General features: G+C 43.2%; 1 protein-coding gene, 1 non-coding gene and 1 pseudogene across 2 annotated transcripts; 2 read left to right on the top strand and 1 right to left on the bottom strand.

Annotated features, from left to right (window-relative positions):
* Nucleotides 1-709: 709 nt before the first annotated feature.
* Nucleotides 710-4,098, top strand: LOC120237702 (putative uncharacterized protein DANCR). The gene is made up of 4 exons (XM_039241106.1): nt 710-802; nt 1,941-2,137; nt 2,409-2,538; nt 3,378-4,098. Exons 1-4 carry the CDS (start codon nt 710-712, stop codon nt 3,462-3,464), a joined length of 507 nt encoding a protein of 168 aa, XP_039097037.1. The 3' UTR covers nt 3,465-4,098.
* LOC120237723 lies at nt 2,819-2,938 on the top strand. The gene has a single exon (XR_005530024.1). It is a non-coding gene; the product is annotated as a small nucleolar RNA SNORA26 (small nucleolar RNA).
* Nucleotides 4,099-23,954: 19,856 nt separating the features above from the next.
* Nucleotides 23,955-24,847, bottom strand: LOC120237703 (annotated as a pseudogene).
* Nucleotides 24,848-26,846: the final 1,999 nt, after the last annotated feature.

Genomic DNA, 26,846 nt, shown 5'->3' on the forward strand with positions numbered 1-26,846 from the left:
TCTATTGTTAGTTTCCTGAGGAACCTCCACACTGTTTTCCAGAGGGGCTGTACCAGTTTACATTCCCACCAACAGTGTAGGAGGGTGCCCGTTTCTCCACATCCTCGCCAGCATCTAGAGTTCTCTGATTTGCTCATTTTAGCCACTCTGACTGGCGTGAGGTGGTATCTCAGTGTGGTTTTGATTTGTATTTCCCTGATGAGGAGGGATGCTGAGCATCGTTTCATGTGTCTGTTGGCCATCTGGATGTCCTCTTTGGAGAAGTGTCTGTTCATGTCTTCTGCCCATTTTAGAAGCATTTTTAATACCAAATGCAGATTACCCTGAATTTATACAATGAGTTCATTTTAATCTGCCATCTCTATATTAATTTTAATTAAGAATTTTTTTAATAGTTGAGAAGGCATTTTTCCTCTACACAAAATGAATGGTTTTGCCTTTTCCAATGAACTGCAGTTGTCCTTTGGCCAGGGTTGTGCGAAGCCTTCAGACTGAGGTGGGTTTCTCCCTGAGTTCGAGTTAAACACTAGTTGTAATGATCTCATAACCTCTTTCAGTTTTTATCACCCGGTTCAGGAGGAAGACATAATGGACAACTACTGCCAACCCCACTAGGTCGCCACTGGATTCCTACATTGGTCTCTTTCCCGAGATTTTCTTCTCTGTCCTCAGATTCTTATTATGCAACTTGTCCACATTCATTGGCATAATGGAAGGCAAGGTTAACATCGCTCAGCTACCCAAAAGGACAAGAACAGATTCAAAACCAGAGACGTACTTAGAAGAATCTGAGATAAGAAAGGTAAAGGGACAGCAAACTGGTGCTCCCTCTGCCACTCTAACCCATTTTACATTCATCTTTTGAATAGCTACCAAGTAGGGGCTGGCTGCCAGGATTTATTAATAAAAGGTACCCTATTTCTTCCCCTCCCCCAAAGCAACTGAAGGACTCTCACACCACACCCTCCATCAGATCATATCATTTCCAGCCCTAAAATCTGCCTGAACAGCTTTCCATTGTTCTTAGCATATAATATGCATTCTAGCCTGGGGTCAGGCTTGCTATGGCCCTGAGCCACCCACATCTCAGACCGCTCTGCTCCATCCTTAAATTCCATTTACACCCTGGGGTCCTTAAACGGGTAGGGTGCCTTTCGGTTCTACCACAAGCTCTTCTTCGCGCCTGTAGACCCCCAACCACGTGGGAGATGGCCTATCTTGTTCAGCCAGTCAAATGTAGATGCTACGTTGTTTCCCTTCCCGCCCCACCTCACACACCTGTGGAAAGGCAGTGACTAGTAGAGTGTTTTGAGGGGCTAGACTTCCAGACTTCTTGGGTTGGAATCCCGGATCCACCACTTGCTAGCTCCTCCGTCACCTTGGAAAGTTACTCAATGTGTCAGTTTCTCCACTTAAAATGTGGGGCTGATAAAAGGTATTTTGAGGACTAAATTTGATAACGGATGATGAACTCTTAGGCCTGTGATACAAGTTCTCATTTTAGCATATACTCCGATTTTATTCCCCTTGCTTGTCAAGTTTGAGTCTGTCACTAGGGAAGGTTTATGGTGCTCCCCGACCCCTTCCCTTGCCGACTGAAGTCTGCTGGTTGAACGCGGTTACTGAATGAAGGAACAGTGGGCGTTTCAGGTTTAGGAGGGGCCGTTGGGTGAGCCTGGTCAGAGACAAGCTCTGGCTTCTCTTTAAGCTGCCAGGTGAGCAGGAGAGACTCTAAACGCATACTGGACTGGGGTGGTTGTAGGAAAGGGCACCTCTGGGTCGTGGAGCAGCCCTAGAGTCACCACGAACCCTCCAGAGGGGCCCTGAGGAAGACGGCGCCGGCGAGAACCAGGTCCTCTAGGGCCAAGGGGAGGCGCTCACACTCCAGAGCTTCCGAGAAGTGCTGCGCGCAGGCCTAGCGCGTCCTCCCACCGCGGAAGGGCCCGAAGGATTCCGAAGGCTCTGGGCGGGCCGAGGGCCGCGGGCGCCAATGGCCAGGCCCGCCCCGCCCCCCGGCCGGAGGCTGCCCGGGATTGGCTGCCCGCCGCCCGCCGCGCCGCCGTCCTCGTCGTCGCGGCGCCGCCCGGGTCTCTGTGCCGCACGCGAGACGCCGGCCTCAGTCCCGCCGAGCTGAGCGGTAAGTGCAGGTGGGCGGCGGAGAGGGTACCCGGTCCGCGGGCCCGGCTGGCGCTGCGCTCGCCCCGCGTCCCCTCGAGCTTTGCCCGCCCGGAGCTCCGCTGCTCCCGGCGGCCAGAACGGAGGGGTAGAGCAGCCCTCGGCGGCCCGGGGGGCGGGCGGTCCAGCCCGTCCCGGGGCCGCGCGAGGCACAGACGCCGCGCGGAGCCGCCGGGAGGCTTCCCCGCGGCCAGGCCCGGGTGTCTTAACTACCTCGCGCTTTGCTCCCCCAGGGCGCGGGCGCGGCTTCTTTGTGGCGGGTTCGAGGCCCGGCCCGCCTGCGGCTGCCGGAGCCCAGCCCGGGGCCTGCGGAGTCCTTCTCCGACGTGTGCGGGGCAGCAGCGGCCCGACTTCCACGCGCAGGTACGTCCCGGTCCTGGAGGGCAATGCGGGGAGCTCGGCCCGGAGCAAGTGGCCGATGGCGACCGGGTCCCCACGTGTTTGGTTCTCAGGCCCCCAATTGGCTGCCCCTTCGCACTGAGGGAATGTACGTTCCCGAGCGCCCCACCCCATGCAGAACGGCTGCTTGGTTGAGTTCTCGGATTTGGCCCAGAACCGCTGAGATCCAGGGGGTATAGACGGGCGAGGAGAGCAGGGGTCGTACAGAAGCCTGTAAAAAAAAAAACCCAGGCCGCCCTTTCCTGTGCCCTTTTAAGGCTGACGCGGTGCCTTAAGAGGCTAACACAGAAGGGTAAAGGAAGTCTCCATAAAACCCAGGGAAGAGACTAAAACTCCTCTCTGGATCCTGTCTGGAGTCACAGCTGAACCAGAGGACAGTTTTCTTTAAGTTTGAGCACGCTTGTGATATTTTCATAGAGTTAATATAGCACAGTGGTAAATTTAAACTTAACCTTGTTTTGATGATACCTTCAGAGGTGGGTTTTTTTTTTATATAATTATTTATTTTGAGAGAGACCGAGAGAATCCCAAGCAGGCTCCCTGCCGCCAGCACAGAGCCAGAAGTGGGGCTCACTTCCACAGCGTGAGATCATGATGAGCCCAGATCTAGAGTCCCATGCTGAACCATCTCAGCCACCCAAGTGCCTCAGAAACAGCTTATTTTTAAAGGTGGGGAAACCCAGGCGATAGGACAGTGTATACAGGGCTTTTTTCTAGACATCCTTTGAGACAAACTGAAAAGAATGTACCTCAATTTTGCTTTCTGTTGAAAGGCATATTTGAAAATGTTTTCTTTTTTATAGGTGGAAAACTACAGGTATGAGCCACAGATGCTGGAGTACTCTGATGCTGGTATTTTAACTGACTTACACCAACTATGCAGTTTATAACATACACATGCCTCTAATGAGGTCACATATTTAACCACGTGTCCAGTGCTGGCAGCAACAGGGCAGCACAGCAGGTGTTCGATTTCTCATCTTGTCGGTTAGTTCTTACAACTTTGTGAAGTTGACGCCGGCCTCTCGTTTTAGTCAAGCAACTGCAGGTCAGGTACCGACTCAGGGTCCTGTCACATGTGGAGCCCTGAATGTGAATCCTCATGTAACTTCCTGGCTCTGTGACCTCTTAGAAAGTTAACTTCCCTCTATGGGCATTTAATGTTGTAGCGTCACAGTAGAAATGCTGAAACAGACGAGGCCAGTCTGGTCAGGGGAGACCACAGTTAGAGCTGTGAAGAACATAAGGTCTTCATAGCATTTAATCCCGGTGAACCCACGATTTGGCACAAAGCGAGTATCTGTCAGCACGTTAGGTGGTTCTGATGAATTAGCATAACAGCTGTGAACAGGGATTTGAAGGGCACAGTGGTGCTAGATGGTTAGAACATGAAAGTATGACAGGTGATGGGGGAGTTTGGGGGAAGAAATGAGACAGTGTAGCGAGAGCAGCAGAGCCTAGGACCGCTAGTTCTTGCTGATCAGCTCTGATTGTCTGCAGATACCTCATTTTCCAGACGTTTTATTTATTTATTTTTTAATGTTTTATTTATTTCTAGGAGAGAGAGAGAGAGACAGCATGAGCAGGGGAGGGTCAGAGAGAGAGGGAATCAGACCGAAACAGGCTCCAGGCTCTGAGCTGGCAGTCAGCACAGAGCCTGACGCGGGGCTCGAACCCACGAACCGCGAGATCATGACCTAAGCGAAAGTCGGACGCTTAACCGACTAAGCCACCCAGGTGCCCCTCCAGACGTTTTAAATAAAGATAACTAATACTCACCTTGGAGTCACTCTTATTTATTTACTTATTTTTTGAGAGATTCTCCAGCAGTTTCCATGCTTCGTTTGGAGCCCTTGTGGGGCCTGATCCCACAGCCCTGGGCAGAAATCAAGAGTTGAAGCTCAGCCCACGGAGCCACCCAGGCACTCCCACCTTGGAGTCCCTCTTCATGCTTATTTCATAACACTGTTGCAGCCTTTCTATCTAAACTACATTTTTAAATATTCCCGATTTCATGGTAAAACCCAGCCTTGTGACTTTCAGGTAATTTACTTAACTGTGTTAGACCATAATTGCTAGCCGGGAAAAAGTGGGGGGGGAGTGTTGGGGGAATAGGAAGTGCATGTATTTGCACTGTGAATGGAGGACATTTATAAGCTCAGGGCTGGCTGGGGAGTGCTGATGACAGACCTGAGGGAGATGGGGGTGTGGGTGTGGGTGAAGAACATTTCAGGCAGAGTGGAAACCAGTGAAAGGTCCTGAGCAGAGCATGTAAAAGTTTGGGGGAACTCCAAGTGAAACTGCAGCGAAGTGACCTTAAGGGGAGGGTTTCATGACCACTTGTATGCAGCGACAGTATTTGAGACTATTCTAAAATGGCAACTTTCCGGCCTCTCCTGTCTTAGAATGCCTTAACATTTACCTAGGAATGCTCCTAACCACCATACTCCCGTCCAGCTTTTCTGTGGCCATGAGTTTCTGGCTCTGGAATTCTACAGCATCTTGCAATAGGCTTGTCATACTCAGAGGTACATTTTGTGGTTGCTTGTATACCCCTGCCCCACAGGCTGCTGGCTCTGGACTGTTACAGGTAAAGTCCATCTTGGTTCCCGCCATATTGGTTTCAGCTCATGTCGCAACTTCACAGCATGTGAGATTGAGCCCCAGGTTGGGCTCTGAGCTGACAGTGCAGAGCCTGCTTCAGTTTCTGCTCCTCCCCTATGGTCACTCGCTCTCAAACACTAAAAAAATAAAATGCTGGCTTTTATTTTCATTAGTAAATAATAGAGCACGTGTGTTAGGTCAAGTACTACTCTAGGTGAGTGCATCGGAGCACAAATCGGACAAAACCCGAGCACATGGTTGCAGCCGATCCCTTGATAGCGCTCCGGTGTAAAGCCCTGCGACGCTTGCTTGCTGCCTGGTAGCAATGGGGAGGGTGCGGGGCGGTGGGGAAGGTCTCAGGAGAACAGAAGGCCCGTGGGAGGCAACGTCAAATGCTAGGCAGGGGAAGGGAAAGGAAAACCTGAGTCCCAGAGCTTTAAACAGGGCAGCACGTTCCGGCAGAGCACGGGATGCGCGAGACGTTAACCGCAACAGAGGCCCAGGGAGGAGGGCCCGGGGAACAACTGCACTAGCTCCTGTCTAAAGCTGGGGTCGAGCCGCAAGTGTTAAAGTCTGACTGAGGGCCGTGGCAGACAGCTCCCAGGGACAACCCGTTGGTGTCACAAATGACACCAGGACCACTAATGGTGGCTCCTTGCCCCTCAGAGTTACCTGGGTGAGTGAACGGCTGGAGACCCCGGGTCCGCAGGGGTCCTCCTTGCTTTCCCCACTACCAAGCCTGAGCCAGCGCAGCCTCTTTACACTCTGGTTTTCCAAATAATTTTTTTCTTTTTTGGTAGGAAGGATTTTGATGCTAAAAAGCTTGAAGTCCACTAGACTAAACAATAGCAGCTGAAAAATAGAAGCAGTCTTAAGCCAGGCAGTGAAACGGTGCGGGAAAACAGGGAACTCAGTTTTTTTTTTAAGGTGCCACAGAGTATTTAGAACTACAGATACTAGAACTGCACTGTCCAGTGTGATGGCCATTAGTCACATGGAGCTATTTACATTTAAATCAAAACTGAAAAATTCAGCTCGTCAGTTGTTAGCCACATTTCAAATGCTCGGAAGTCACATGGGGCTAGAAGCTACTAGAAACAGGTGGAGAACACACCCATTACTACAGAAAGTTTCATAGGCAGCACTGTACTAGAGGTTATAAGGTGTTCTACAGGGTACCGTGGGCTGAATAATGACTCTCAAAGATAATCAAGCCCTAATTGCAAACCTGTAAATGGTAGCTTCTTTGGAAAAGGTGATTTGCAGATGTGATTAGATTAGGAATCTTGAGATGGAAAGATTATCCTGGATAATCTCTGTGAGCCCTAAATCTAATCCGAAATGCCTTTGTAAGAGGGAGGCAGAAGGAGATTCCATGCTCAGAGGAGGAGGCTGTGTGAAGACAAGTAGAAAAAGATTGGGGAACCTGGGTGGTTCAGTCAGTTGAGCGTCAGACTTCGGCTCAGGTCATGATCTCCCGCTTTGTGAGTTCAAGCCCCTTAAAGCCCCACATCAGGCTCTGTGCTGACAGCTCAGACCCTGGAATCTGCTTTGGATTCTGTGTCTCCCTCTCTCTCTGCCCCTCCCCTGCTCTCTCTGTCTCTCAAAAATAAATAAGCTTAAAAAAAAAAGATTTGATTTTGGCCTTGATGATGTAGATACAACTTCAGGCTGGGCCGCCAGAAACTGGGAGACTCGAGGAACAGACCTACCCTGAGAGCATAGACTTGATTTGACCCAGTGAAACTGATTTCTGGGCTTTGGAACTGACAGAGTAAGTTTCTGTTGTAAGCCACCAAGTTTGTAGTAATTGGTTGCAGTAACGAGCCTCTGGTAACTAATACTTTAGATGGAAAGCTTCGGATCGCAAATCTAGCTGGAGCTGTACCCTCACCACACTGCCTCCAGTGCTGTGTTTTGTTGTTTTTAGTGCCTTATGGGCCTGCAGGTCAGGGGGGTAGATCTTCTCTATCCATTAGTTGATTTTTTTTTTTTTTTATTTCAGATGTATAGCAATGAAGTTAAACGTTATTTAGATTTAAATCATGAGCCACATGAGCATGTGGGTAAAATATGGAGGATTAGCAAGTGCCTCAAACAACACAGATGATCAACACTATTTTTAAAAAATCAATTTATGGTTTATTGGGACATCAGTTATTTATGTACACTTTCAGTAAATTTCATTTACACAGTACAAAGCACCTCCAAAGATGAAGCTATAAAAAGTCAGTAATAAAAACAAATTAAGACAATATGAAAAACATCATTCTAATTATAATTTTTGCCTTGTGGGCCATACAGCTTTGACCAGCAGTGTCCCAGAGGGAATATATAGACCATTAAAATGAGATAATTTTTCCGTAACAGCCTCAATTAGTTTTGGCTCATGTTCCACAAAATTTGAATTTCTGGGAGTCTTTTAAAACAGCAACAAAAAACCTTAACAGCATAACTAATAAAACTTAGTCTTTTCAGAGTCACTGCCATACGGCGTTCACTTAAGTCCTGTACATTGCAACTTCGGTGTGTCTAAGTTGCAATGATACCAATACTGAATGATGACAGTATCCTACTGGAGACTGGGAAGGAAAGTGGGGCAAAAACACAAGTTTCTGAATGAGAAATTCCTATCTGTTGTACTCAAAATTTCTTCTTACAGGAAGGAATGGCACATGATTCAACTAGCTCCTTAACCCAAAATGCGAATGTTAATGGACAAAAATAACTAAAGTCGTTTTCTAGGTTTATCAAAATTTCTTTTTTTTTTTTTTAAATGTTTTTATTTATTTCTAGGAGAGAGAGAGAGAGACCGGGTGAGCAGGGGAGGATCAGAGAGGGAGAGGGAGTCACAGACTGAAACAGGCTCCAGGCTCCGAGCTGGCAGTCAGCACAGAGCCCGACGCGGGGTTCGAACCCACGAACCGCGAGATCATGACCCAAGCGAAAGTCGGACGCTCAACCGACTAAGCCACCCAGGCGCCCCCAAAATTTCTTTTATGTGAAATCATTTTTCACCTATTGCTTTGTATCTCATTCTGACATGGATTACCAATGCTTTTTTATTACCATTTCAGCAAAACTACCACTGGACTTGACCATAATGTATTTATCGTTATTGGTGGCCAACTGAATATTCAAGATCATGCCTTCCCTTTGATGAATGCTTACTAGAGCCGAAGCTTAGACTATGACCACCACACTCAATCAGTAGTACACGTGGAGACGGTGAGGTCAGAACTCAGCTCCTTGTTGTTGATGAAAAGACTGTGTATGTTGTTATTCACACGTTGCTAATTGCCATAATGCCTTTCAAAACTCAGAGCACGGTAACTCATTCTTCTGGTGAAAGATGTAAGGAACAAAATTGAACTCTAATTCCAGACCCACACAGTTTATATGTAAGCATCCATTTAAAACTGAAATTTAGATTACATAAAGAATAGAAAGTTTTGTGGGCTTTTGATCAAAATCAGGTCCTGATTTGGGGGTGGGGGGGAGTGGAAGGGAAGAGTATATTTTTACTAAAGCTGCCCACTATTCCTTACAGCCTCTTCTGTTTAGTTCTTGCTGACAGACTTGAATACCTCTTTCCAACATCCGACCTCAATCTCCTACTACAAGAAGTTTCATTTTTACAAGTGTGAATATTTTTTCCTAAAGATGGCCATTCTTTTCTTACTGCTGTTGAAATATTTCCATAAAGGGGTGCGTGGGTGGCTCAGTCGGTTAAGCATCCGACTTCAGTTCAGATCATGATCTCATGGTTTGTGAATTCAAGTCCTGCATCGGGCTCACTGCTGTCAATGCAGATCCTGCTTTGGATCCTCTGTCCCCCATTCTCTCTTTGCCCCTCCCCTGCTCGCACACTCTCTCTCTCAAAAATAAACATTAAAATAATAATAATAAAATGAAGTGTTTCTGTACAGAGTAACAATGATGTCTAGCTCCCTGTTGGAAGTTTGCTTAACTGCCCAGACTCTAGGTAACCTACTGACTATTCAAATGAGCTCACCCTGAAAAACCAAGGTAGAAATTTTGGTACTATGATAACAGTTTGCCAGGTTCCTAATAAACCTCTAGGCTCAATGCTCTCTACTTTGTCACACTCAACTCTACAGGTTTGACTCTGCTCAAATCATGTACCTACAAAGCCAATGGAACACGTTTGGAAAAGCTCAGCTCACTTTAGACTCAGAAAGAAGTTATTCCAAGACCAGTGAAACTAAACTGTGCAATTGTGCCCTGAATGTATAGCCAAGTGTCAGGTTCATGTACAGCTCTGTTTTTGTCTGGCCTCTGCAGGATCTCGAACCACAACAGAATGAGATATGATCCTCCTAGCAGCTTTGCTCACATGCAAGTTTTCTGTCAGCATGAGTCTGTTTCTTGGTCTAAATTTAACTTTTTGGCTATTTGAGCCCAGCCAGTTTCTGACCCTCTTCATGTTTTCATGTGTTCTGTGCATAACTGGACAGCCACTTTTCATGTCACCATGGATATCATCTCTGCCTTCTTTAAACCTTTCGTGCCAGTCAAAAACTCTTGCTCTTGACATTACTTCTTCACCATAAACTACTTTTAACATCTCAAGTGTCTCACTGGCAGATTTGACTTTACACAAAACTTAATATGAATTCATACTTATATTAAATAACGGTCTAAAATAACGGTCTAAATAACAGTCACTCATTTTGATGGTGGAAAAAAGAATAATTCTATTCACGTGTACTCACAACATGTTGCATCTGGGCATCTGGGCAACAGTCACTCCTGTGATTCACAAGCCACACATGAAAAACAGTCAAAACAGAAGAGAGCAAACAATCTTTGGAGGAGTGGATGAAGGTTTCAGCCTCGTATATACCATCTCAGCTTGAATGCCTTTTATTTTCCCATATATATACAAAAAGGGAGAAAATAAATCAGCATTTGCTTACTTGTCAAATGGCTAAGAAAATGATATTTGAAATACATGAATTTTATGTGCAGGGAGCATTTACCCTCCCCACCTCCCCCCAAAAAAACAACCCTAAGGTAAAATCCATCCTAATAACAGTATAGAAGATGCCATGCGTCTTGGCTGTATGTTTAGAAAGAGCTAGGGTGAAATTATGGGGCTTTTTAAAGTTTACTTATTTATTTTTAGGGAGACCGTGAGTATGGAAGAGGTGCAGAGGGAGGGAGGGAGAGGAGGAGAGGGGGAGGTAGAGAGGGAAAGGAGGAGAGTGAGGGAGGAGGAGAGAGAGGGGGGCGGAGAATCTTAAGGAGGCTCCATGCTCAGCCCAGGGCCCAAAGTGGGCTTGATCTCATGACCATAACATCATGACCTGAGCCAAACCAAGAGTCGGACACTTAACGGACTGAGGCACCCAGGCATCCTGAAATTATGGTTTTCTAATGATATTGATTGATAGGGAGGCCAAATGTAAGATACCAAAATAGTTTATTTCCAAATACATAACAAGAGAATCGATGCTGTTGTCTCCAGTCTGTATAATACAATGTATGCAGTTGAGTGTTTAGGAATTCTATCATTTAAATACTGTTACCTATATTCATCCTGTGCATACTACCTAGTGTATTCAGAGTTTAAAACAAACACACATACACTGAAGAACACCATCCTGTAAGCTTTGAACATGAATTTCTTCCATTTAGTTCTCAAATCAAAATTTGAAAAGGTTTTCACGAAGTATGTGTGTACAACGCAAATACTGGAACTAAAATTAAAACAAGAGTATCCAATGATTGGTGGCAAATTTAGATTGTATTTGATGAGTTTTCCTTTTTGTTTGTGTGGTGAAATATACATACCATAAATCATTTTTAAGTGTATAATTCAGAGGTGTTCCTTACATTCCCAATGTTGTGTAACCATCACATTTCCAGAACGTTTCCATCATTCCAAACAGAAATTCTCTACCTATTAAACAGTAACTCCCCATTCTCTCCTCTCCCTCGACCTCTATGCTACTTTTTTGTCTCTATGAATTTGACTATGCTGAGTACCTTATATCAGTGAAATCATACAGTATTTGTCTGTGTATCTGGCTTATTTCACTTAGTATGTTTCCAAGGTTCTCCTACTTCGTAGCAGGTATTACTCTTTTTAAAGGTTGCCAAATATATACCACATTTTGTTTATCTATTCATCTCTACATTTATTTGGGTTGTTTCCACCCTTAGGCTATTGAAGCAATGTTACTATGATACACAGTAACTATGTATGCATGGTACTATGTTACATGGGTGTACCAGTAATTGTTTGAGTGTCTGCTCTCAATTTTCTGGGTTATATACTAAGAAGTAGAATTGCAGGATCATATGGTAACTGTGTTTAATTTTTCGAGAAATCATCAAACTGTTTTCCACAGCAGCTACACCATTTTTACACGCCCACCAGCAATGCACGGGGGTCCCAGTTTCTCCATATCCTCGCCAACACTTATTGTCTACAAACTTTCACACCGGGAGGTGAAAATTCAGGTATCTACAGGGTTAAGTATTTGCTTCCCAATACTTTTTTGCCTCCCCCTCTTCCCAGGCCCCCTACTTTTTCGGCAGTGCCTTTCCTTCGGTGAAAACACAGACAGTTTTGTCGGTTTTGACACGCGCAAGAATTCAAAACATACTGACATGCTCCTTTGCTGGAGGAATCTGCATTACCTTTTTAGGAGGTGAACAGGGCCAGTTTAAGTGCATCAGAAACGAAGTTCAAAATGTGACTCCGCTTAAACTCTGTAAACTAGCAGAATAAGCACGTGTTAAAAACGGGCTGGGACACTTACGTGAGTGCCATGAACTAAAAAGTGTGTTAGCGACAGAACAAGTTCTATTCTTAGTCCACACGTCCCTTTCAAGGTTGCAAACCCTTCAACACAGGTGGAGTGAGAGTCAGTACCAGGCAGGGCGCAATCAGGTGTCGCCTTCCTACCACGGGGACCTTCTGCCAAGTGGCAGCAGAGCATCTCTGCCCGCCCGTCGCGGCTCCTGCGGAGCGAGACCCCAGTGCCCGGGCCGCGCCTCACCTGGGCCTCGGGCGCGGCACCGCCAGCGTGGGAGGAGACGGAGCTCGCAGCCCGCGCCTCGTCAAGGTCCCTGGCCGTCCCCACTGCACCACAACAGCCCTCGACCCAGTCTGGACCCGGCACACGCCTCCGGGTGTCGGAGCAACGAGACCTCTTGGTAAGACACCGCCGCGAGACGATGTTCGGAACTCTCGCGAGACACAAGACCTGCGCCCGCCAGCGGCGAGAAGACTGGGAGGCGCGTTGTGGCAATCAGCGGACGGGGGCGGTCCGGAGCGCGTTCAATTGGTTAAACATGGGAAAGCTCGCGTCCCATGGGCATCTTTTCTGGCCCCAACTCCAACCCCTCGACCCGAATGCCCGCCCCCTTCAGTGGCTCCACCTCTGAGCTGAGTGGGTAGGGAGCGGAAGGGGAAACGCCCACAGTTGTGCTGGGCTCCTGGTGCTGGAGCTCAGTCCCCCGAATAGTCCTACGCGTGATCTCGCGGTTCGTGGGTTCGAGCCCCGCGTCGGGCTCTGCGCTGACTGCCGGCTCAGAGCCTGGAGCCTGTTTCGGTCTGTGACTCCCTCTCTCTCTGACCCTCCCCTGCTCACGCTCTTTCTCTCTCTCCTATAAATAAATAAATAAATAAATAAATAAATAAATAAATAAATAAAAGATATTTCCCTGTCTAACCGGAATAGAGCAAGGTATAAAGCATTGATTTATTTTTTTTTTTAATTTAGAACTAACTAAACCCATTAAGTGCCTTTCATTAAGTCATCAAAATAGCCCCCAATGAAGTAGGTACTGTTACTGTCCTTGTCAGCCCTATTGCCCTACTTTAATTCACGCCTTCATAATTGCTTGCCTGGATTACGTGTACAAACACCCCCCTAGCTCCTCTCCTTGCTATCCTCTACAAAGCCAAGGATTAAATTCTCTAATGCAAGTCTAATCATGTCTCAAATCCTTCTCAAGTCTCTCAAATGTCAGTCCTTCTGTGGCCCTGTATTGCTCTCAGGTTCTGACAGAAGCTGCTTTTTATTGAAATATTACATACCTATAGTAAGTACACAAATCATATATGCGCAGCCTGCTGAAATTTCACAAATGGGTCATAAAAACAGAACATAACCAGCATCCCAGAAGTGTTTCTTTCTAATCACTAACCATTTCCTTCCTACCCCAGAGTTACCCACTATCCTTAGAATTTTAAGTAGTAAGTAGAGTAGTATCCTTGTGTTTGTAATTATATAAAGGGGACCATTATAGCACATAATCTTTGATGTGTAGTTTCTTTAACTAATTCACTTATATGTTCATCAGCTTCATCCATACGTTGAGTACACTTATAGTTTGTTCATGAGGATGCCATATGTGCGAATTTCACTGTGAGAATACACCACAATTTATCCAGTCAATAGTGGATCTAGTGTATCCAGTGAAATAGTGTATATTTTGCAGCTATTAAAAATATTGCTGCTATGAACATTGTAATAGAAATCTTCTGATGAACATGATGAACGCATTTCTCTTGGATCTGTACCTAGAAATGGAATTGTTGGGTCATAGGTTGTGCCATATTCAAATTTAGATATTTTTAAAGTTTTCCAAAGCACACCAATTACATTCCTATCAGAAAAATATGACAGTTCTAGTTTTTCCACACTCCCATCAACACTTGGTATTTTCCATCTTTTTTCATTTTGGCAATTTTGGTGGGTGATAATCATGTCTCATGTGATTTTAATGTGCATGTCCCTGATGATTAATAAGGTTGAGCACCTTTTCACATGTTTATTAGTTGTTTATAAATTTATGAAGTGTCTGTTAAAATTTTGCCCATTTTTGTGAGCTGTCTTTTTTATTTGTATTTTTCCTAACATTTGATTATAAACATTTTCAAATATTTAGCAAAGTATAAAGAATTTTATAGTAAACATACATAAACATACCATATAGAGTCTATGAATAACATTTTATAAAACATGCTTTATTACATTTCTATCCTTTATCCATCTGAATGTTGTTGCATTTCAAAGTAAATTGCAGATAGCAATACATGTCCTCTAAATACTTTAGCCTGTTGGGGCGCCTGGGTAGCTCAGTTGGTTAAGCGGCCGACTTCGGCCCAGGTCATGATCTCTGGTTCTTGCGTCTGAGCCCCGCGTCGGGCTCTGAGTGGGGCCTGCTTCAGATTCTGTGTCTCCTTCTCACTCTGCCCTTCCCCTGCTCATGCTCTCTCTTTCTGTCTCTCAAAAATAAACAAACATTAAAAAAATACTTTAGCCTGTATATTACTAAAATTCAATGTCTAAGGTTTCTTTTGATGTACAACTTACACGAAATTAAATCCACAAATCTTTATTGTATATTTGATGATTTTTGAACAAGTGAATCTTGAGTTCTATACCTCTCCCCAGTCCATCTTCATTTCCACTTTCCTGGGGACACCCCCCCCCCACCATTCTGATTTGTTCTCCACTGTATAGCTTTATGTGTTTCAAAAGTGCATAATCCTGGAATTGAACAGTGGGTACTCTTTTGAGTAAGCCTGCTTTCACTCAGCATACTGTATTTCTGATTCCATATTTTTGCATGCGTCAGCCGCCTATTTCTTTTCATTGCTGAGTGATATTTCACTGGATGAAAATACCACAATCTGTTGATGTAGAAGAGATTTTTTTTGTATGCATCCTTTGTCAGGTATATGTGTTGCAAATATCTTCTTCCATTCTGGGTTTCTTTTCATTCTTTTAGTGAATGAAGCTTTTGAGAAAAAAATAAGTTCTTAATTTCAATATTCTAATTTGTTGACTTCTGTGTTAAGTGTTTCTGATTTAAGAAGTCTTTGCTTACTCCAGGTTATTAAGATTTCTCTTCTGTTTTCTTCTAAAAATTTTACTATTTTAATTTGCCCATTAAGAACAGTAAACCATTTGGAATTGACTGTTTAAATGATGGGCTGTAGAAGTGGATCCAGATGCCTTTTTTTTTTTTTGCATGTGGATATCCAATTAATCCAACACGTGATTTAAAAAGACCATTTTCCCCATTTGCACTGTCTAAATCAGGTGGCCATATATGAATCGGCCTATTTGGCAATGCTATTGTGTTTGATAGATTTGCTTTGTCTACCTTTGCATCAATGCCACACAGTCTTCATTACTATTTGCTGTATGATTACCCTTGATAGTATGTATCACTGGAGTGAATTTCTAATTTAATTAAAATTGAATCTAAATAGCCGTGTAGCTAGTGACCACCAAACTGGACAGCACAGATACAGAACATTTCCACCCCCATGAGAGGTCCTGTTGACAGCACGGCTTTGGAAGACATTTAGAGGCCAATGCCAGATCCTTCCTATCATAGCTACAGGCCATTTTGAGTTTATTGCTGGGCTGCTCTTCAAAAAATATTTGTGTAAAATCAGTTTAGAAACGCAAAACACATTTTCCCACATGTAAGCAAATCACCCAACTCTTTTGACCTTGCACTTTTAGCAATGAAAACATGCTTTGGGAGACATTTCCTCTGATGAGACACCATAAAATATGCAGCCCCAAATCACATGATAAGATTCCTGCTGGAGTGCCCTTACATGTAGTTTACTATCTGTTCTGGTCCAAGGTCACACTTAATTCTCCTTCAGAGGTCTTTTCTGGGCTGTCACTAGCTGTGTTTGAGAGAGGTTGCTGTCTGACCTGTCATAGAAGACTCCCTCAGATCTGGCTCCTGTGTGTAAGGAATTCCTCGAACCATTTTGTCCTGCTTATTCCATCAGTGACATTCAAGTCTCATGCCACAAAAATGATGCACATGTACTTATTATGTACTTCTGGTGTTACTTCTTACAGTAGGTATATTTATTTGCCCCTACAATGCTTGAATTTGAGAACTGTTTTTTTTTTCTGATGTATTGTGTTTTCTAGCACTGTGATGGCTATTTTAGTTTTTTAATGTTTATTTATTTATTTCAAGAGAGAGAATGTATGTGTGAGCGGGGTAGGGGAGAGAGAGAGAGAGAGAGAGAATCCCAAGCAGGCTCTGTGCTGACAGTTCAATGCAGGGCTCAAACTCATGAACCATGACATCATGACCTGAGCCAAAATCAAGAGTCAGATGCTGAACTGACTGAGCCACTCAGGTTCCTCCTGTGATGGCTATTTTAATTTGTCATCAATTTCCAGACTTGAGTATAGCACAGGGCTTTAGTGGTGATCTACATTTCCACTGGGGCAACAAGTATTTATTGAGTACCTAACCTGCGAGGTGCCTTGAGAGAGAGGCCTTAGAGAGAGATGATGGTGAATAATAAATGGTTACCATTGAGCTTCTATTATAACTCACATATCTGCATTTGTTATTTTTAATGATCATAACAATGCTATAAGGTAAATATTGTTACCTCATTTTTCAGATGATAAAGCTAAGGTTGGGGGGGTCAAATTTCTGCAGCTTTTAAGTGCTAGAGCTGAGATTTAAGCTTTGAATCCCTAACCTCTCTCCCACCTCTGTGAGACCCTTCAGACTTCAAAGGGGCTTTGTTCCCCTCTCAAGAAACACCTTGTCTGGTAAAGGAGACAGACGTGATAACCACAACCCACAGGAGAACAGACGTTACAGAAGGGAGGGGGAGGTACAGGGAGCTAACCTGGGGGAAATGAGCCCCGCTGCCCATCAACTTGGTCTTGTGAATGTGTCCTGAAATCCCTTCTTCTTCCTGAACTCCTTCTAAAATGATCTGAGAAGTAACAACCTTTCCCCTCCTCATTCTGCAGCTAAGCTATTCTCTGACCCTGCGTCTGAGGAAGAGGCATTGCCAACAAATGGTCAGTGTCCTCTTTAGGTGTAGAATCTGTTAGAGCTGCCAGGGCAAACCTCTGAGCCAATGTGGAAAAAAGGACCTACAGGGAGGGCCCTTCAAGGAGACTCTGCCTATGAACGGAGTGGCTGGGTCTCTAGTGCTCTCTTGGGCCATAAGGATAAGGACCCCATCTGAGGCGTTATGGGTTGAATTCTGTCATCCCCTGCCCCCCATATTTATAGGTTGAAGTCCTAACCTCCAATATCTTAGAATGTGACCTTATTTGGAATGTGATATGACAGGGTCATTGCAGATGTAAACCGGTTAAGATGAGGGCATACTGAAGTGTCCCCTAATCTAATATGACTGGTGTACTTATATCAAGGGGAAATCCGGACACAGAGACATACACACACAGGGAGAACACTATGTGAACATGGAAATGAAGGCAGGGATGCTTCTACAAACCAAGGAATGCCAAAGGTTTCTAGAACCCCACTGGAAGCTGTGGGAGAGGACTAGAACAGATTCCTCCTTCCAGCCCTCAGAAGAAACTAACCCTGTCAGCCCCTTCCTCCTGGATGTCTGGCCACCAGAATGGTGAGAATAAATTTCTGTTGTTTAAGCCACCCAGTTTGTGGGACTTTCTTTTCTTTTTAATTTTTTTTACTGTTATATTTATTTCTGAGAGAGAGAGAGACAGCGTGAGCAGGGGAGGGTCAGAGAGAGAGGGAGGCTGAAGCAGCCTCCAGGCTCTGAGCTGTCAGCACAGAGCTCAATGTGGGGCTTGAACCCACAAACCATGAGATCATGACCTGAGCCAAAGTCGGATGCTTAACCGACTGAGCCACCCAGGCACCTCCTGTGGGACTTTCTTATGACAGCCCTAGCAAATGAATACATTAGAGATGGCAAAGAAATGAGGTGGAAGGAATCTGAGCCCCGAGGTGCTTCATGGAGCACATTCCCACCAGGCTTGGTGCCTGTAAAGATGATCATCTGCCTTGTTTTAGGCACTCACACTGGCTCTCTGTTATCTTCATTGAAACCAATCCTAATGGACACTCGGGATAAAGTCCAAACTCTAATCATGACCTACCAGACCCCACAAGATTTGGCCCCTGTCTCTGCCTTGCCCCTTCTGACCCCACATATTCAGTCATATAGGACCACTGTCCTTCCAGATCCTTCTCTTAACCTCTTCCCTCTGTGCGCGCTTCCTCGTCTCCTGGTAACAGCTTTCCCACCCCCTTTCTCTCTGCCGGTGTTCTTTCTTATCTTCTTGTTTTGGCCATCTCTTTACCTAGGTTTCACATCCTCCAGAATTCCTTCCTGGACCTCCCTGAGGTCAGTTTCTGATCTCATGGTCCCAGTGCTTCCTGTGATCACAATGTAGATCCATTATGCTGTAGATTGTGAACTACTTTTGGAGTTCAGTGCCAGGTCTATCATAAATACTCGTTAAATTTTGCTCAGTGGTGAAGGATCACTAGGAGTTTTCCTCATCCTATCTATGGGATGATGTGCTCCAAATTTCTAAAAGACAAACTTATGTAGATTTTTTTTTTTTTTGAAGAGCAGCCCAGCAATAAACTCAAGATGGCTGTGAAATAAAGCATCTGGGACTGCCCCCCCCCCCCCGCCGCCTTTTTCCATTTTAGGCATGAGTAGCTTGAAACATTTTTTAAAATTATTTAAGTGTAGGTGACATACAATGTTGTATTAGTTTGGGGTGCACAACACAGTGGTTCAACAATTCTCTACATTACACGGTGCTCACCACGGTAAGTGTACATAGCATCTGTCACCACACAATGTTATCACAATATTATTGACTATATTCCCTGTGCCGTACTTTTCATCTCTGTGACTTATCTATTTTATAACTGGTATTGGCTTTTAGATGCCTTCTAAAGCAGTGCGACCTATACAACTTCCTGTGAGTTTGAAAATGTACTGTCCAATATGGTAGCCACTAGCCACATGGCCAATTAAATTCAAATTTCACTCCATTCAAAATGCAGTTCCTCAATATGGTAGGTTGAATAATGGCCTCCAATTATAACCACATCCTAGTCTCCAGAACCTGTGAACTTTACTTTATACAGAAAAAGGGACTTTGCAAATGTGACTAAACTGAAGATCTTGAGATGGGGAAATTATCTTGGCTGATCTGAGTGCACTCTAAAGGTGTCCTTATAAGAAGGAGACACAGAGCGACCGGATGGCAGAACGGAAGGAAACAGCAATCCGGCTTAGGTTACGCTGCTGGCTTTGAAGAAGGAGGAAGAACTGCATAGAAGGAAGCTCTGGAAGCTGGGAGAGGCAAAGAAATGGGTTGTTCCCTAAAGCCTACAAAAGAAGCATGCCCTACAGACCGCTTAGTGTTAGCCCAGTGAAACAAGTTTCAAACTGTAAGACAATAAACACGCACTGTTTTAAGTCCTTGCGTTTGTGGTAATTTCCTTACAGCAGGAAATTCATACACACAGTAGCACTAGCCGCATTCCAGGAACGCACTGCTAGATGGTGCAGTTTCTAAAATCTTCTGTTTGGTGAGGTAGTATCTATGATAGATCTCCTAGACACTGCATTTTTCAAAATTTTATACTTTCTAAATGTTAGTAATTTGCTACTTGCATCCAAAATGGATTTAGGATATGATGATTTCGCATAGGAACACCAAGCCAAGAAAGCTCACATATCTCCTGCTGAAGCAGATCATCACATCTACTGTGAATCCAAGCCTTTCTCTGATATTGTGATCCATTTCTTTCAGTCAAGACCATTTCTAAATGGCCTCATTTACCTCATGAAAATTGATAGCAATCAGACATGCTTCCATTCAATTCATCTTCCTCTATGGAACACCTTAAGCATATTAAGTCAGATACAAATTATTTCCCTCTTGATAAATATTTTGCTTAATAAAAAATGGTGCTTTTGAGGTCTTGGTTTTGTTCGGTGTGTCCATGAGCCGTCCAGGAGGGAGTGAATCACAGGTGTGAGGATGGAGGAGGCTCACTTCGGATCTCTGCTTCAAAAGGCTCCACACGATAGGCCTCCCAGTGCTGTGCTGCTGGTTTCAGTTCATGCCTCCACCTGTCTGCACATGTGGGCAGGTTTTATGACAGCCATTTGTGAAGAAAGTAGAAGGGCAACCTTCTTTGAAAATGGTGTGTGTGTGTGGGAAGTACCACCAGACAAACTCTATTAAGGCAATCATTAAACCACTTTGTATTATATTCCTTAACATTAAGACTCTAAACCTAGTTGGAAAAGGTTCATATCCCACCACTGGCAATGTTTTTGCTTGAAATATCTTATTGTTGTGAAATATACATAACATGAAATTTTACCACTTTTACCGTTTTCAGTATATAATTCAGTAGCATTAGGAACTTTTACATCATACAACCATCATGACTATCCACTTCCAGAAACTTTTCATCTTCCCCAACTAAAACTCTGTACCTATTAAAAAATAACTTCCCATCCACTCTCCTCCCAACCCCCCGGGAATCTCTTATCTACTTTCTGTCTCTATGAATCTGTTCTAGGAATGTCACACAAATGGAATCCTCCAGTACTTTTTCTGTGTTTGGCTTATTTCACTCAGCATGATATCTTCTGGGTCCACACATGTGGTAGTATCTGTCAGACGTCCATTCCTTTTCAAGGTTGAATAATCTTCCATAGTATGTACACACCACATTTTCTTTATCCATTTACATCCATCAGTGGGCACTGGGTTGTTTCCATCTCCTCATTACTGTGAATAATACTGCTATGAAAATTGGTGTATACACTGGTATATTTTAGTAGTAGCCTACAAAAGCCTAATAACCAGAATTTGCAGAGTGGAAATAGGTTTAAAGTCTCCCCTAAATTCGTGGTTATAAACTTGGCCATACATTAGAATCACCTGGGACATTTTTAAAAATTCCCAATGCCCATACTGCACTCCAGACTAATGATATCAGATTACCCGGGAATGGGACCCAGGAATCAGTATCTTATGTAAATCCACCAGTTGATTCTAACATGCAGCCAAGCTTGAGAACTGGTGCTCTGAACAGTGTATTAGTAAACATGGTTTCATCTCAAACTTGTTTCCCTTCCCTATAATCTCTAAATCATACTTAGGTTTCCTAGACCTTCAAATCCAATTTAGCTGAATTAAATTCATTTTTATATTTTCAAGATCCACTAAGCCAAAGCACTTCACTTCATAATTTAAGTTTGAGGGGTGCCTGTCTGGCTAAGTCAGTAGAGCATGCAACTCTTGATCTCAGGATTATGATTTCAACCCCCATGTAGGGTGTGGAAACGACTTTAATTAATTAATTAATTAACAATATAATTTAAGTTTGAATGGGAGGGAAATCCCAGATCTACCTCTCATAATTAAAGGAATGTTTGCTCCTATTTGAGACAAGATAAATGTTCAACTAAGTTTAAAAAACATTTAGACAATTTGATCCAATAATGAAACTCTAGACACATCCTCTTTGACTTCAGGACTAAAGATTTATTCTCACTGACATGATGATTCCATATTGCTTTGGAAATTCCATGTTTATATAATGAAACATGAAAAGAGAAAAGCACCATTATTTTTAGGTGATGTAGGTGATATTTTTAGAAAATCCAAAGAAATTAGCTTAAAAATATCCTGGAGATATAAAAATAGGTAAGTGGCAATAAAAATAGATAAAAGTCAATAGGATCCTTGTATGACCAGTCTTAAAAGCTGAAAAATAAGAGATCTAATCTGTAATAGTCACAAAAATATAAAATACTTAAAACAACAAAAGATGGAATATATATTTGTGTAGTTATAAACCATATTGGGTAATGCTTCAGAGATTGGCCTGTAGACAAGGCTGCCTGGTGCTATTCTTGGCGTCCACCCTTCGTGGCTGTAGGAACTGGGAAATTACTTAACCTCTCTGTGATTTAGTTTATCCATCTGTAACATTGGGATAATAATAGCACCTACCGCATACAGTTGGGAAAATTACAAGTTGAAAATGTAGAGTGCTTAAAACACTCCCTGCTACATAGTATCCTGCTAGCTTTTAACTTTGTTACTGGGAGTCTCTTGAAAAAGGAATTGAATAGATGGAGAGCTACAGCATTTTTTGTTGTTGTTTTGTTTTGAGAGAGAGAGAGAGAGAGAGAGAGAGAGAGCAAACAGGAGCACAAGCAGGGGAGGGGCAGAGAGTTAGGGAGAGGGAGACTCCCAAGCAGGCACCATGCGGTCAACACAGAGCTTGAGGGAGGTAGCACTGTTCTCATGAACCATGAGATCATGACCTGAGCGGTGACCAAGAGTCGGACGACACTTAACCAACTGAGCCACCCAGGTGCCCCATTAAGCATATTCTTAAATACAGTGAGTTTACAGGCATAAAGGATGGAGGGAGTCAGAAAATAAATAAATATTGGATGACCAGGTATGTTTAGGAAGTAAGTTCTGAAACTTGATGCTAAATATTTTTATGTCTGTTTTCCCTCTTGAATTTATCATTGCATACATGTATGTAAATTATGCAGTTTTTATTTTCCTGCAAATCTAATTAAATATATAGAGAAGGCTAAATATAAAGAGAAAATTTATTTTTTAATTCACAAGGAGAAAATAAATGGATTAGAATATAAAAGAATGCCCAGAAGAGGAGAGGAGGGCTATTATCAGGTTTTACAACCTATTATGGAGAAATTGAAAAGAGCAATGGTATCGAATTCTACTTCAATGGATAAGAATCCAGAAAGAGACACAACTCCAACTTAAAAGAGAAACAGAAAACCTGGTTGTATATGATTTTTCAAAATCAAAACGATAAGGAAAACTAATGAATGCATTTTGATAATTGATTCAAAATTTGAAAATATGTAGTCTATAGATAAGAAATTAAATATAGAAGCTTAAGTTCATGGAGAATTCTTAGTAGACAATTTTTGAAACACATCTGTGGAAGAAAAGTTCATTTCTCTCTGCTCTGAAGAACTCAGTAGAAAAGGACTGGAATATCTGAATATATATTACAACTTTAAATATCTATAAAATGGAAAAGGAAAGCACAATAGCAAAACAGGAGGTTTATAAATCAAGTATGACACAAGGTTAATCCCTTACTTCTTTCTATCTCCACTTCTACTATCCTGGGTATAGAATCTCTTACCTTGGCCTTCAAAATAACCCTTCCTCCTGCTGGTCTCTCTGCTTTCACCCTTTCCTTCATAACACTCCTTTCCCTGCAAGACAGGCTGAGTGATCCTTTCTAATTATTTTTATCTTATGACTTTTTAAATGTTTATTTTTGAGAGAGAGTGCATGCACAAGTGAGGGGGGGCGGGCAGATAGAAAGAGGGAGATAGAGGATCCGAAGCAGGCTGTGTGCTGAAAGCAGAGAGCCTGACACAGGGCTCCAACTCACAAACCCTCAGATCATGACCTGAACAGAAATCGGGCACTCAACTGTCTGGGCCACCCAGGCCCTCCCTGAGTGACCTTTTTTTTTTTAAGGATCATTGCTTTTCCAAAGCACTTAAATAAAACTCACAACCTCTAGCCAGGCTTACCCAGCACATGATCACTCACCTTCTACTCAGTTTCAGTGGCTGAACTGTTCCACTTGAATCTTTGTACCAGCTCTTTCCTCTGCCTGGAATACTCTTCCTGGCCCTCATCTCCACAAGGCTGGACCCTTTTCATCTTTTAGGACTCAGCTTAAATTTTTCTTCCTCCAGCAAACCTTATCTGAGACCCCAGTTTAAAGTAATAATGAGACTAATATTTATAAATTATTTCTCTATATGGCAGGCATTTTCCAACACGTGTGCAAAGCTCATACTATCTCACAAAAAACCCAGGGAGAGAGTTTATTTTTACTACCTGTCAAAAAGAACCTTTATTATTACTTGTTTATAATAGCCTCTTACGCTTTTATGCTTTCTTGCCAGATGCCTTCAGAGCAGGTGCTTTCTGATCCTTTGGAGCCTTTGGAGCCTCCGCCTTCTGGCCTTCAGCTTTCAGGGCAGGAACATTCTGGGTTGGAACCTTCTGGCCCACAGCAGCCATTTTTTTTTTTTTGCTGGCACCCTTGCAGCAGCTGCCGAAGCCGCACCCTAAGCAGCAACTGCTTTTTTGGGAGAAGCTTTCAGGAGAGTTGCTTTTTGTAGCTTCCTAACTTCAAGCTTGATTATTCAATCCCTCATTTTCTTTGCCTTCGTGACTTTGTAATGATCAGAATCTGTCATCTTGGCTTTCCTTTCTCTGGTTTCAATTTTCTTGGCCTATCTTGCGGCTGCCCATGTTTGATATCTGCCTTCTGCCAGGCTCCTCAGACATACTTCTGGCAGGCACTGGTGAGGGAACTTGAGGATGAAGTCAGTGAGCTGCGTGCACTTGAAAGGCATAGCCTATCTCGTCACCTGAAAGCGAGGGCCATCAGCCAAAGCCCTGTTCTGATCAATAATATCTACAATCATCAACAGCTTCCCAGTGTGAGGCCCAAAGGAGACGTAGGCCACCCTGGACAATCTCCACGAAATGCCGTGTTGGTGGCATTCAGCAAGAAGCTGGATTTTATTATTATTATCATTCCCATCTTATAGTAAGGAAACCTGAATTCCAGCAAAGGAATGCAAAGATCCCGATATAACCGAAAGACAGTAGTTTGTCAGAGATTTCACTTAATTGCTCTGCTGCGTATAAGGTAGCCTGCCAGCCACTCATAGCCACCTCGCTGTTTTTATTTTTACTTTTTCGAAGTGTGATCTTTTGTTTTTCTTCTCTTGATCGAATGCAAGCCTTACCTCTCTCTTGTTCACTGCCATGTGTCCGAGACCTAGAACAATGGCCAGCACATAGTAAGTACTCAACGACTCTTTGTGGAATGAATGGATGAGTAACTCAGCAGATAATTAAGAAATTACTGAACTTGACGTAGAAAACAAACGGGATTACAAAAGGACAGAAGGATCATTTTAAAATTCTCATTCAAGGGGCACCTGGGTGGCTCAGTCGGTTGAGCGTCTGACTTCAGCTCAGGTCATGATCTCACAGTTCATGGGTTCAAGCCCTGCATCAGGCTCTGTGCTGACAGCTCAGAGACTGGAGCCTGTTTCAGATTCTGTATCTCCCTCTCTCTCTGACCCTCCCCTGTTCATGCTGTCTCTCTCTCTCTCTCAGAAATAAATAAAAAACATTAAAAAAAATTCTCATTCAAAAGTTTACTCTGGGGGAAAAAAACCTTTTTACTCTGAATTATAGATTCACAAAAAGCTACAAAAATATTCACCCACATTCTTCCAGCAGACAAAACTATAATATCAAAACCAGAAAATTAACATTGGGGCATGCCTGGGTGGCTTAGTTCGTTGAGTGTCTGACTTCCGTTTAAGTCATGATCTCACAGTTCGTGGGGTGAAGCCCCAAGTCAGACTCTGTGCTGACAGCACAGAGCCTGGAGCCTGCTTCAGATTCTGTGTCTTCCTGTCTCTCTGTGCCCTCCGACCCCCCCCCCCCAGCTTGCGCTCTGTCTCTCAAAAATAAATATTAAAAAAAAGAAAACTAACACTGGTATATGTGTGCCAGTGTTCCATGGTTTTCTGTGTTTTGTCATGTGTAGATTCATGTAACCACCATCACAATCAAGACACAGAATTATGTCACCACAAAGATCTCCCTCAGAAATAGATCATTAAATCCTAAGACATTCAGTTTGGAAAATAGAGAAAATCATCCACATTTTCCTTAACAATTATTTTTATTATACATGTTTACCCACAGTTGTTTTTACTATGTGCTATAATTTTTTTTGATGTTCAATAGAAATCCTCTTAATCTTTGGTTTTTTCAGATCTCTTGGTTTGAAAGTTCCATCCTACAAAATTGTTGCAACGTAATAATGCAACTCTTCCTCTGAAATATTCCTTTGCAGGAGTGCTGGTTAAGACTACATTTAAATATTCTATCTTCTATAAAGTCACAATGTAATCATCAGAATAAAAAGTAATCCTTACCCAGTAGTCCATCTGTGTAACGTAGAATTGAGTGAGGAAATGACTTCATTTCTTTTAAGTAATTTAAGTGGTTTTCTTGATCATTTCTATTTTGTATTTAGATTATTTAGATTCCAATGATGGATCAACTTTTAAAGAGGTTATCTATATACCTATTCGTTTATGATATACACACGTGTGTGTGTGTGTCCGTACATATATTATAAAATAGTTCATTGTTTCAGAAAAAAATATACAGAGTGATGTGAAAAGTAGAGGTTCAGGACTGAGTGGTCAAGAAAGAATTCTTGAGAAATTTTTGGTGCAAAAAGTTGGCCTTACTAAAGGGGACAGGACCTGTGGGCAGAAAGAGTTGCACTGGGGTTGTGAGAAGTGACTGATTATACATTTTCAAGTTGGGAGGGGGGTAGGGATAGCATAAGTCTCTAAGGAATTAGCAAGCAAGGTTTCCAGGACCTTGAGGGGCTGGGCGCTGTTAGGAGAAGGTAATTTATCACTGTAGTAAAACCTGAGTCATGAGACCCTTCAGATGTGTATCAGTGGGCCGTATACATGGAGGATGATTGCTAACATACATCTTGGTGGGCTGGGTAGAGATAAACGAAGCTTCCAAAGAGATTTTTACATGATCCTGGAGGTCAGGCGAATGTCAAGCTAAAGTTGCCTTTTCCTTCTAGCGAAGTATTAACATTAAGGCAGCTCGGCTTCTTGAGGAAGGTCACCCTGCCTGTCCCAAGTACTTGTCAATGAGCTGTAAGTTATAAGGAAGTTTAATTTTTTTCCATATTTCTTTTGCCTTTGTTCTCCACAT

The sequence above is a fragment of the Hyaena hyaena genome, unplaced genomic scaffold, assembly GCF_003009895.1.
Source record: "Hyaena hyaena isolate Hyena2069 unplaced genomic scaffold, ASM300989v1 scaffold_187, whole genome shotgun sequence".
In the NCBI taxonomy this organism is placed as follows: Eukaryota; Metazoa; Chordata; class Mammalia; order Carnivora; family Hyaenidae; genus Hyaena; species Hyaena hyaena.

Coding starts and splice junctions, on each gene's coding strand:
- LOC120237702 (XM_039241106.1), top strand. CDS start 710: ATGGAAGGCAAGGTTAACATCGCTCAGCTACCCAAAAGGACAAGAACA. Junction 2,138..2,408: donor CAGTCCCGCCGAGCTGAGCG/GTAAGTGCAGGT, acceptor TTGCTCCCCCAG/GGCGCGGGCGCGGCTTCTTT. Junction 2,539..3,377: donor GGCCCGACTTCCACGCGCAG/GTACGTCCCGGT, acceptor TCTTTTTTATAG/GTGGAAAACTACAGGTATGA.